The following is a 12,386-nucleotide window of genomic DNA, read 5'->3' on the forward strand; positions in this document are numbered from 1 at the left end:
ACTTGGGGAGAGTAAGTAAATTTTAGAAGTTAGAGATAAGCTGGCATCCAGGCCTGTCCACTATATCCTCATTTATGCCTCTCAGCAACAGCTCCTCTTGCTTTCACGCTCCCCCTTTCCTATTCCCTCCACACCCCTTCAATGTGCCCATCCATAGAGGATATACCCTGTGCCTTTCTCTGGTGCCGCATCTCTACTCTTATTTCACAGAGGTGGTCTCCACTTTATCAACTGGTTTCATTTGCAAAAACACTTCAGTCAAGTCCCAGAAGGGTTGTAGAAACCTGGCCTTCAGGAAACTACTCTTTCTGTCCCTGTGCCAGCTCCTGCGAGATCCCCAATTCTCCACATCCCAGCTTTTTTTGTGGAAATGGCCTCTTTCACTTCCCATCACTATCAGAACTTTGGGGCTCAAATTTATCCAGGTAAACTAAAGAGGCAGGATGGCCAGGTTGATTTCCAGCACATTTCATTAAGACTACACCTTTGTTTCTTCCAATAAGACCAACATTTCCTGCTCCACCTTTCCTGTAGCTGGGACTCATCTGCATCTAAGCAACCCTCCAGTGCTTGGATCATAAGCTTTGTTTCTGAATCCACCTGTCTCCTCATCCATCACTCCAAAACCTTATTATACTCTTTAGGACACAGAACTGTGTCACCTGTTTAGATTGGAATGTCTCCATTAGATGTGGTATTAGGCCAGGCAGAGGTGCACATAGATCCCAGTATCTTCCTTGAAGACCAAACTTGCCCTGTATTCTTGGGCTTCCCAGTCATTTCTGAAAGCCAGGAAATTGATGCAGCATGACCTTCACATAGAGACAGAGCAGGGGACAAGGAGTGAGGTCAATGGATGCTCATAAATGGGAGAAAATGTGTATGATCAGGAAAGGGTAAAATAGGGAAGAGTGGTTTTCAAAGGAGACATAATCTAAACTTTCCACCTTGACCTGAATATAGGATAGAGGTATTTGAAGAGAGTATTGACAATCTGTTTCCATGGTTTCTAATCCAAATTACTAATGCCTTTTAGAATTTTCCATGTTCCAGAAATGTTTTTAGGTATTGGGCGTGAATATTTCAAGGAAATAATGGGAAAAACAAACAATTTCAAGCCATTTGAAGTTTATGAGTGTCCTGTTTGGGGGAGAAAAGAAGAAAAATGGCATCTGCAGAAGTCCACTGATTCACATGAATCATTCTCACTAGAGATTGCAGTCAGATCTATCCTTGTCTGATTCTTTGCTTCAGGACACATTGCTTTATTGGGCAAGTTTCAAGATTCTTAAAAAGGTGTCATCCATGGGAACTTTTCTCCCCCATTCTGACCTCAATACCTCAACTTTGAGTTACACTTACAAATCATTCTTATTCGACACAGCATGGGTGTCCAGAACTCACACAAATGTACATAGACTCCCCACCCTACACGAGGGTCTTAAGTGCTGCTCAGATAATCCTTATATGCTCTTTGTTAATCCTCTGTTGCCATCCCCCAGACCCTGGAAGTTTCCTCTATCTTCCTCAAAATGTTCCATTGTTCTCATTCTTATCAAATTTACCTCACAATGCACTTCTCTTGTATTACTGAATCCATCACATGTAAACTATATAAACTTCCCTCATATCTTGTCACCCATAGCATTTTTCTCCTTTTTTCATTTAAACTTGTTTCAACTAATACCTAAAATATAAATAGTATACCAATTAGTGCAGTAAATTGATTCTTGATACATATATGTATACTATGTTATCTTATTTCCTCAATCACTTTTAATTTTCATTTGTGAAAATTTCCAATACTCTCTCTTCTTGATTTTTGAAATAGGTTTTCTTATTGCTATCTATAGTCACTCTACTGTGCAATGGTGCACAAGAACTTCTGGTCTATCTAAGTAAAACCTATAACTGATTGATCATTCCATATCTAACCCTTACACTTTCCAACCTATGGAATTTGCAATTCCAGTCTAAACTACTAAATTTTTATGAGGTCAACTCTTTCAGGTTTCACATATAGTGAGATTAGAAGACCCTTGTCCTTCTTTGCCTGACTTATTTCACTTGACCTAATGATTTTCAGGTCTATGCATGCTGCAGCAAATGAAAGGATTTTATTTTTTTTGGGGGGGGGGGCAAGGAGTATTTCATTATGTAAATATACTTCACTGCATTCATGTATAAGTTAATGGACACTTAGATTATTTCCCTTTCAACTACTGTCAGTAGTACTGCCATAAACATGAGAGTACAGAGGTCTCTTCAACATCCTGATTTCATTTCCTTTGGATATATACTCAGCAGTGATTACTATATTATATGGTAATTTGGGGGGAGGGAGGTGGTTGTCTGATAATAGCTTTGTATTTCCTTTGTTTATAAAGAACAGCTTTGAAATGTTCTGTATTTTTTATTTGCAAATTTTTTCTTCAGTTCTATGAAAATCTCATGGCATTCACTTCTGGCCTGCATGTGTCCTGTTGGAAAACTAATTGTCAGGTGAATTAGGACACCCTATGTGTTCTTTGTGTCTTTATTCTTGATTCCTTGAGACTCTTTATCTTTCATCTTTGAAAGCTGTATTATAATATGTAATGACAAGAGCTCAAGGGTCCAGGTCAAATTTGGATGCCCAACTAAACTTTCAATCCCAAGCAGAGACTTAACTCTCTCCAAAGTGTGCTCTCTGGGGCTTTGGGAAGGAGTGAGGAGGGTGGTCCTACGGCCACCAATGCTGCAAAGATATGTCACACTCTGAGGCCTCAGCCTGCCAAGGTAACACAGCCCTGTGGAGGGACCAAGGCCCTCAATGCTATGAGCTGCCTATTGCTAAGGTGGACTCATGTCCCAAGACTCCTGCAACCAGCCACAGGCTCTTATTGAGTATGTCCCACAGCACACAGGTCATGCTCTCTCTATGAGCTCTGTCCTACATTTGAGGCCTCTAATTCCTACTGAGTATTGAATATCATCATAGTGTGCATAGCATTGTGCTCAAAGACAAAATTCTACATCTGTTCTTATGTCCTGCTCCTTAGACAATAGAGTATTGATTTCCTTCTGCCAAGACAGGTTGGAAGAGTGAGGGTGGAGACAGTTTCTTTGATGCCCAACTAAACACAGTTCCAGAGTCTCAGTCTGAGCTGTGGGCTCTCTGAGAGAAAAAAAAAATTGTCAATGGTTATACTGTCATAGGATCAAGGATTATTGGAATCTACTGGGCACCTGCCTAGTTCTGAGTTTCAAGTCTAAGGCCTTGACTTAGACCTTTCCTTTCCCCAAGAAAAATGCATATTTCTTCATGTTGGGCTGCGTGGATTAAGGGAAAGGATAACTCTTATTTTACTCTTTCTTTTGAAGTGTCTTTTCTTTTTATTATCATAAAAGCTGGCAATCACCTGCTTTCTTTTCTTTTCATACATTTGGTTTATTTTCTCTCATCAAATTGTTTGGTGTGTGCAAAACTGCTTACACGGTGTTTTTGTGAGAGATCACAGATCTCTGGTCCTTCCTGCTAATGACATAAAAATTCTGATATCTAAATCTGGAAAGAAAAATTGCAACTTTGCAAAAAATCCATAAATTCTCTTATAATGTCTTTGATCCCTGTGCCCACATACCCACTAACCCAGTACAAAAATATTTCTGACTATACTTCTACAAACAATCAATTCAACTGAGAAAATTAGGGCCTAGGGCCTCATTCTTGGCTGTCCTTTTGAAAAGCACTGCAAACAGAGTGTGTGTGCTAATTTATTTGTAATCCTAAGGGAAAAAAACCCTTTAAATTAGAGAAACAAAAGTATGAAAATTGACTTTAAGTTAAAATGGTCTACAAAATATATATACATATATATATATATATATATATATATATATATATATATATATATATATATATATATATCTTGTGAAGTAAGAGAGTGAGAAGCAAAAGGATGCTATCAGACATTTACAGGACAGGAATAAATGAAGTCTGTCATCCACTGTTACCCCTGAATCCTCAGATTCAAGAAAAGATCTCTTAGTCCTCTCTGGGCAATTCACCTCTTATTCCTCCAGAGATAAGACACTACTTTCTGGAACTTTCCATTCTTTTAGATAGTGAATAATGTACTGACCATACCTGAGCAGATGACTCCTGCATCCCAGGAGTGCCCACAGTTGTTCTTTCCTAAGCCCAGGGCAGGGCAATTCCACAAGTAGTCCTCCTCTCCTGTGCATGCCAGCCTTGTCAGCCAGATGGGTCCAGATCCCTCTCCAAATTGTGCATACAGCAAGGCATTGAAGGCCACTCCACAGCCCAGCTGTCTGCACACCACGTGGGCATCATTCAGATCCCAGCTTTCACCACAGACAGTGCCCCAGGAATGCTGGTGAAGGATCTCCACTCTGCCTGCACATCGACTGCCACCATCCACCAGGCGGAGTTGTGGGCTCTCTGAGAGAAAGAATCATGTCAATGGTTATATTTAAAAGGAGCATGGGAAAGGTTCTCTTGTCATGTGGTACTGCCTTCCCAACCAAGCAGTTGGCAGCATGTACTTTCAGAATGCAGAACTTACTGAGCAAGACATGGAATCATTCATTATAGTAGGCCGCAGGTAAGTCTGAGTTTCTAACATAACCTGAGAAGATTAATTGTGAAAAAAAAATAATAAATGAAATCAAACACAACATAATCAAGTGAGTAGTCTTAGGTAGAAGTTATTATGCAGATCTGGTCAGAGTAAACCTCGCTGTTGGTAGAATTCTGCGTATGAGGTGACAAAACTATTTGAGAAATGCCAAGATTCTTATTTTTAGTAGCTGAAAGTGTCTTTTTCTGATTGATACTTAATTTGATTAGCTGAAAGTGTCTTTTCTGAATGAATGGGCCAGTATCCAAATTGGTTTCTTGTGAAGCACATACACGTGACTATCCATGGCCTGAGATTTGGAAGGATGAGAGCACATGGGGTAGGAAATGGGGATGAGATCGTCAGAAGTCTCAGGTGACAGCCATGAATTCAAGGGGGTAAAATGAAATTATTCAGGAAGTAAGATTGGAAGTGAATGGATCATAAGACAAAACATAGCTAATGTAATATATTTCACTATTGATTCTAGGCTTCATATTTCAAATATAGATATTAAAATTTAAATTTGTGTTCACGTCAGGTAGATTGGGAAACCTCCCTGAATAGATGATATCAGATATTGGCATTACCCAAATGCCACTAGGAATCATAGAATGTTACTTATTTCCCCAATATATCCAATCTGTGCTTGGATTTCCTGCCAAGAGTTCTTGAGGAGAAGGCAAATAGTAAAATAGAAGTTCACTTTTTGTGACTCTGTGAGTGACAAGAGCCAGAGAACACAGGAGAAACTGTATTTTGAGAAGAGAACAAGGAAGAAAACTGGGAACCAATGAAGAAATGATGAGAAATGTTGACAATATGCAGAAGCATTAAGGCAGCCCAGAGAAAAATACAAAGCAATTTTCAACTTCAACTCCAGCTGTCTTACCTGTGGGAGAAACACATTGTTCTTACAAGTTTTAGATCAAATTTGGGTTGTTGTTCTGAGATGGACACCATCCATATAACAAGACAGATTTGGATAAGGAATTTATCACATTGCTCAGCAAGCTCTCAGAGTGCTATAACCAGGGGCATCTTGAGAAGGGTACTATTGTAGGGGCAAAACGTGCTGGAATTATAAAATGGATTCATTATAATACACTGGTCCTTTGGTCATCCCTCACGGAAACTGGATGGAAGATGTGAGCACTTACTTACAGTCTCAGATAGGAAGACTGACTTCCACAAACACACTGAGTTGGCAGCAGAGAAAGGACTAGAAGCTTCATTGATATGTGGTCCTTCTCTATGTGAAAAGAAGTGATTCCAGTCTCACGTGGCTGCACAGAGAGGCCTGGATTGAAAGCTCAGAGATCAAATCTGATGATTCACCCCATTCCTGTGCCCCATCTCCTGGGTGGAGCTCAGTAGTTCGATTGCTTGCACCACTTTTCACAGGAATTCCAGAGATTCACCATGGCTAGGACACTTGGCTAGACCCCAAGAGCACAAGGTCCCTGGAACAAGTGTGGGCCCACCAGTTGGGTCCACAAATCACTGGCACTTGATTGCTGAGCCACATCCCCAGTCTTATTTTGTATTTTATAGAGAGACAGGATCTCATTGAGTTGCTTAGTGTCTCATCTGGCTGTTGCTGGGGCTGGCTTTCAACTAGCAATTCTCCTGCCTCAGCCTCCTGAGCTGCTAGTATTACAGGTGTTCGCCACCACACCTGCTCCTAGCTCATTTTGATGGAATTCAAAGGATCTACAGTTGGCTTCTTTTTTAGCCTAGGGACACCTGCTGGATTCAAATGTTAAATGACCAGGAAAGAGGTGTCTAAATGACCAGGGAAGAGGTGTCTGTATGCAAGTATTTTGTCTGGGAGGATTTTTGACATTTTTTTTTTATTTTTTAATGTCTACATTATTATATTTACCTTACTAGTATATATTTAATGCATTTTAAAATTCTTTAAATGAAAATTTCTTTCTCATCTTTTTTATATAAAATGATTTTCTTGTTATTTTTTATTCCTCTTCTTCTCTATGAGTTTTTTTCCTTTTTGAATTATTTTTCCTTTTATTAATTTACTTTCTTGTTCATTCAATATTTATTCTTTAGTTGTTATTGATTTTAATTGATTATTACTATATTTTATAGTATTTTTATAGCTGATTTATGTGTCGGTGGTAGCTACTGCTGTTATTCATTTTCTTCTTTCTCAATTATGATCATGATTAAGCTAAGAACCTTGAACAGTTTTGGGTATGCTGTGCCACTGAACTGTACTTCTAGCCACAACTGTACTTCTAGCCCTGCTCAAGCCTTGGTGGGTGTTATGGTTTGAATGTTAGGTGCCTCCCAAAGCTCCTGATAAGACAATGCAAAAGTTTTAGAGGAGAAATGATTGGGTTATAAGAGTTAAGACTCTCATAAGTCTTAATCCAATTGGTGAATTGATCTTCTGATGGGATTAAGTCAGAAGTAATACTATTCTTATCTTTGAATTACAGAAGAGACTAGAGAGTTGGGTGTAATGAAGGGGGATGATTATAATGGGATATTATTTCATTTAATCAGGATAAGAAGAACATGTACAATCATGAGGAGAGTGGAAAACTGAAAAACTGATAAGGGAAAACATTTAGAATCTGCATGAGGATAAAATATCTGGAAAAGTTGCATCATGAATATGTGTCATAAGGAGAAGAAGCAACAGTCAGAGAAGGGAATAATGCCATCAAGATCCCAAGCTGGACAGTTAGTGATGGTAAAAGGGTGGCTATAGATGGAGATGGGTGTGAGGGAGCATTTCAAAGGGAGAAATTCAGGTCTGGAGAGGCCAGGATGTTATCTCAGTTGTGTTCAAGGATGCTGGCAGCACCAGGAACAGGAGACAGAGGAGACTGGTGAGCCTGGGACTGCAGCCTTCCTGGATGAGGGGGAGTGACCAGGCTGGAGTGTGACACCAACAGACGTGGTGGCCGGTGTCACCTCATGGGGCAAATTTAATGTTGCTGGACGTGGAGAAAAAGGAAAGAAATTGTTGAAAATGAAAAGGTGATGCAAAAATATTCTCTGATTTGGCCAGAAAAAGACTGCATGTTTAAAAGGAAATACAGAGCCTCCTACTAATAAGGAAATCATTGTTTCTAGAGGATACCAGGTTTTTTTTTTCACCTGTGCAAATTTTTTTAATATGAACCAAGAAGTACAAAAGACAAAAGCTAAATGAGATTGTATCAGCCTAAAATTTTGAGCACAGAGAAGCAGATAATGAACCATTTGAAGAGAAAACCTATGAAAGGGGAGAAAATATTTGTGATCAAAACACATCTCAGAATTCTTACAGTTCAGGTTGAGTTTCTCTCCTTTCTATTCACCTTGAGTCTACTTGTTCTGGCCAGAACTCTTCCATGAATCCTCTGTATTTTAAAAATATATTTGTTTTTTAGACATTGATGGACCTTTGTTTTGTTCGTTTATTTACATAAAGTGCTGAGAATCCAACCCAGTGCCTCACACATGCCAGGCAAGTGCTCTACCACTGAATCATAAGCCCAGCTCCCCCCTCTTTTTATACCAAATTTCTGAAGCAATTTTAATAACTCTCTTGTCCTTACAATCAAATATGCTCTAAAATATAGATACACTATATATAAATTAACAATAGCAAATTATAGTACAATTAAATGAAATACCCCAATATCACATAAATAAACATACTTTGATGCTTCCTACATAACTGAGAACACCTTTCCCAATAATACAGTGGCTTGGGGCTACATTTTCTTTTTTCTTTTTTAATTTTTTTTATTGTTGGTTGTTCAAAACATTACATAGTTCTTGATATATCATATTTCACACTTTGATTCAAGTGGGTAATGAACTCCCATTTTTACCCCATGTACAAATTGCAGAATCACATCAGTTACACTTCCATTGATTTATATATTGCCATACTAGGGTCTGTTGTATTCTGCTGCCTTTCCTATCCTTTACTATCCCCCTCCCCTCCCCTCCCCTCCCCTCTTCTCTCTCTACCCCCTCTACTGCAGTTCATATCTCCCCCATGTATTATTTTTCCCTTTCCCCTCGCTACCTCTTGTATGTAATTTTGTATAACCCTGAGGGTCTCCTTCCATTTCCATGCAATTTCCCTTCTCCCTCCCTTTCCCTCCCACCTCTCGTCCCTGTTTAATGTTAATCTTCTTCTCATGCTCTTCGTCCCTACTCTGTTCTTAGTTACTCTCCTTATATCAAAGAAGACATTTGGCATTTGTTTTTTAGGGATTGGCTGGCTTCACTTAGCATAATCTGCTCTAATGCCATCCATTTCCCTCCAAATTCTATGATTTTGTCATTTCTTAATGCAGAGTAATACTCCATTGTGTATAAATGCCAATTTTTTTTTATCCATTCGTCTATTGAAAGGCATCTAGGTTGGTTCCACAGTCTTGCTATTGTGAATTGTGCTGCTATGAACATCGATGTAGCAGTGTCCCTGTAGCATGCTCTATTTAGGTCTTTAGGGAATAGACCGAGAAGGGGAATAGCTGGGTCAAATGGTGGTTCCATTCCCAGCTTTCCAAGAAATCTCCATACTGCTTTCCAGATTGGCTGCACCAATTTGCAGTCCCACCAACAATGAACAAGTGTACCCTTTTCCCCACATCCTCGCCAGCACTTGTTGTTGTTTGACTTCATAATGGCTGCCAATCTTACTGGAGTGAGATGGTATCTTACGGTGGTTTTGATTTGCATTTCTCTGACTGCTAGGGATGGTGAGCATTTTTTCATGTACTTGTTGATTGATTGTATGTCCACCTCTGAGAAGTGTCTGTTCATGTCTTTGGCTCATTTGTTGATTGGGTTATTTGTTATCTTGTTGTCTAATTTTTTGAGTTCTTTGTATACTCTGGATATTAGGGCTATCTGAAGTGTGAGGAGTAGAGATTTGTTCCCAGGATGTAGGCTCCCTATTTACCTCTCTTATTGTTTCTTTTGCTGAGAAAAAACTTTTTAGTTTGAGTAAGTCCCATTTGTTGATTCTAGTTATTAACTCTTGTGCTATGGGTGTCCTATTGAGGAATTTGGAGCCCGACCCCACAGTATGTAGATCATAGCCGACTTTTTCTTCTATCAGACGCCGTGTCTCTGATTTGATATCAAGCTCCTTGATCCATTTTGAGTTAACTTTTGTGCATGGCGAGAGAAAGGGATTCAGTTTCATTTTGTTGCATATGGATTTCCAGTTTTCCCAGCACCATTTGTTGAAGATGCTATCCTTCCTCCATTGCATGCTTTTAGCCCCTTTATCGAATATAAGATAGTTGTAGTTTTGTGGATTGGTTTCTGTGTCCTCTATTCTGTACCATTGGTCCACCCGCCTGTTTTGGTACCAGTACCATGCTGTTTTTGTTACTATTGCTCTGTAGTATAGTTTGAAGTCTGGTATCGCTATACCGCCTGATTCACCCTTTCTCCTTAGCATTGTTTTTGCTATTCTGGGTCTTTTATTTTTCCATATGAATTTCATGATTGCTTTCTCTATTTCTATAAGAAATGCCATTGGGATTTTGATTGGCATTGCATTAAACCTATAGAGAACTTTTGGTAATATCGTCATTTTGATGATGTTAGTTCTGCCTATCCATGAACAGGGTATATTTTTCCATCTTCTAAGATCTTCTTCTATTTCTCTCTTTAGGGTTCTGTAGTTTTCATTGTATAAGTCTTTCACCTCTTTTGTTAGGTTGATTCCTAAGTATTTTATTTTTGGGGGGGATATTGTGAATGGAGTGGTGGTCCTCATTTCCATTTCAGAGGATTTGTCGCTGATATACAGGAATGCCTTTGATTTATACGTGTTGATTTTATATCCTGCCACTTTGCTGAATTCACTTATTAGCTCTAATAGTTTCTTTGTAGACCCTTTTGGGTCTGCTAGGTATAGAATCATGTCATCTGCAAATAGTGATAATTTAAGTTCTTCTTTTCCTATTTTTATGCCTTTAATTTCTTTCATCTGTCTAATTGCTCTGGCCAGTGTTTCGAGAACTATGTTGAACAGAAGTGGTGAGAGAGGGCATCCCTGTCTTGTTCCAGATTTTAGAGGGAATGCCTTCAATTTTTCTCCATTCAGAATGATGCTAGCCTGAGGCTTAGCATAGATTGCTTTTACAATATTGAGGTAAGTTCCTGTTATCCCTAGTTTTTCTAGCGTTTTGAACATAAAGGGATGCTGTACTTTGTCGAATGCTTTTTCTGCATCTATCGAGATGATCATATGGTTCTTATTTTTAAGTCTATTGATGTGGTGAATAACATTAATTGATTTCCGTATATTGAACCAGCCTTGCATCCCAGGGATGAATCCTACTTGATCATGGTGCACAATTTTTTTGATATGTTTTTGAATCCGATTTGCCAGAATTTTATTGAGGATTTTTGCATCTAGGTTCATTAGAGATATTGGTCTGTAGTTTTCTTTCTTTGAAGTGTCTTTGTCTGGTTTAGGAATCAGGGTGATGTTGGCCTCGTAGAATGAATTTGGAAGTTCTCCCTCTTTTCTATTTCCTGAAATAGCTTGAAAAGTATTGGTATTAGTTCCTCTTTAAAGGTTTTGTAAAACTCTGCTGTATACCCATCCGGTCCTGGGCTTTTCTTAGTTGGTAGTCTTTTGATGGTTTCTTCTATTTCCTCAATTGATATTGGTCTGTTTAGGTTGTCTATATCCTCCTGCCTTAATCTGGACAGGTCATATGACTTAAGAAATTTATTGATGCCTTCACTATCTTCTATTTTATTGGAGTATAAGGATTCAAAATAATTTCTGATAATCTTCTGTATTTCTGAAGTGTCTGTTGTGATATTGCCTTTTTCATCCCGTATGCTAGTAATTTGATTTCTCTCTCTTCTTCTCTTCGTTAGCATGGCTAAGGGTCTGTCGATTTTATTTATTTTTTTCAAACAACCAACTTTTAGTTTGGTCAATCTTTTCAATTGTTTCTTTTGTTTAGATTTCATTAATTTCAGCTCTGATTTTAATAATTTCTTGCCTTCTACTTCTTTTGCTGTTGTTTTGCTCTTCTTTTTCTAGGATTTTGAGATGGAGTATGAGATCATTTATTTGTTGGTTTTTTCTTTTTTTAAGGAATGAACTCCAAGCAACGAATTTTCCTCTTAGAACTGGTTTTAATGTGTCCCATAGATTCCGATATGTTGTGTCTGTGCTTTCATTTATCTCTAAGAATTTTTTAATTTCCTCCTTGATGTCTTCTATAACCCATTGATCATTTAGTAACCAATTGTTCATTCTCCAAGTGATGCATGTTTTTTCCTTCCTTCTTTTATCGTTGATTTTCAGTTTCATTTTATTATGATCAGATAAGATGCATGGTATTATCTCCACTCCTTTATATTGTCTAAGAGTTGCCCTGTGACATAATATATGATCTATTTTTGAGAAGGATCCAGGTGCTGCTGAGAAAAAAGTGTAACTGCTTGATGTTGGGTGGTATATTCTATATATATCAATTAAGTCTTGGTTATTAATTGTGTTATTGAGTTTTATAGTTTCCTTATTCAACTTTTGTTTGGAAGATCTGTCTAGTGGTGAGAGAGGTGTGTTGAAGTCTCCCATGATTATTGTATGTTGGTCTATTAGACTCTTAAACTTGAGAAGAGTTTGTTTGATGAACATAACTGCACCATTGTTTGGGGCATATATATTTATGATTGTTATGTCTTGTTGGTGTATGGTTCCCTTGAGCAGTATGTAGTGTCTCTCTTTATCCCTTTTGATTAACTTTG

The 12,386-nt window shown here is 38.3% G+C and overlaps 1 protein-coding gene across 1 annotated transcript in view; it reads right to left on the bottom strand.

Annotated features, from left to right (window-relative positions):
• LOC143398307 (scavenger receptor cysteine-rich domain-containing protein DMBT1-like) overlaps positions 1-12,386 on the bottom strand; it is a 182,500-nt gene that overhangs the window by 110,366 nt on the left and 59,748 nt on the right. Inside the window, exon 14 of the mRNA XM_076855297.1 lies at positions 4,130-4,444. Within this exon, the coding sequence (XP_076711412.1) occupies positions 4,130-4,444 (315 nt within the window). The remainder of the gene's footprint in view (positions 1-4,129; positions 4,445-12,386) is intronic.

This window comes from Callospermophilus lateralis, chromosome 4 (genome assembly GCF_048772815.1).
Source record: "Callospermophilus lateralis isolate mCalLat2 chromosome 4, mCalLat2.hap1, whole genome shotgun sequence".
Classification (NCBI taxonomy): Eukaryota; Metazoa; Chordata; class Mammalia; order Rodentia; family Sciuridae; genus Callospermophilus; species Callospermophilus lateralis.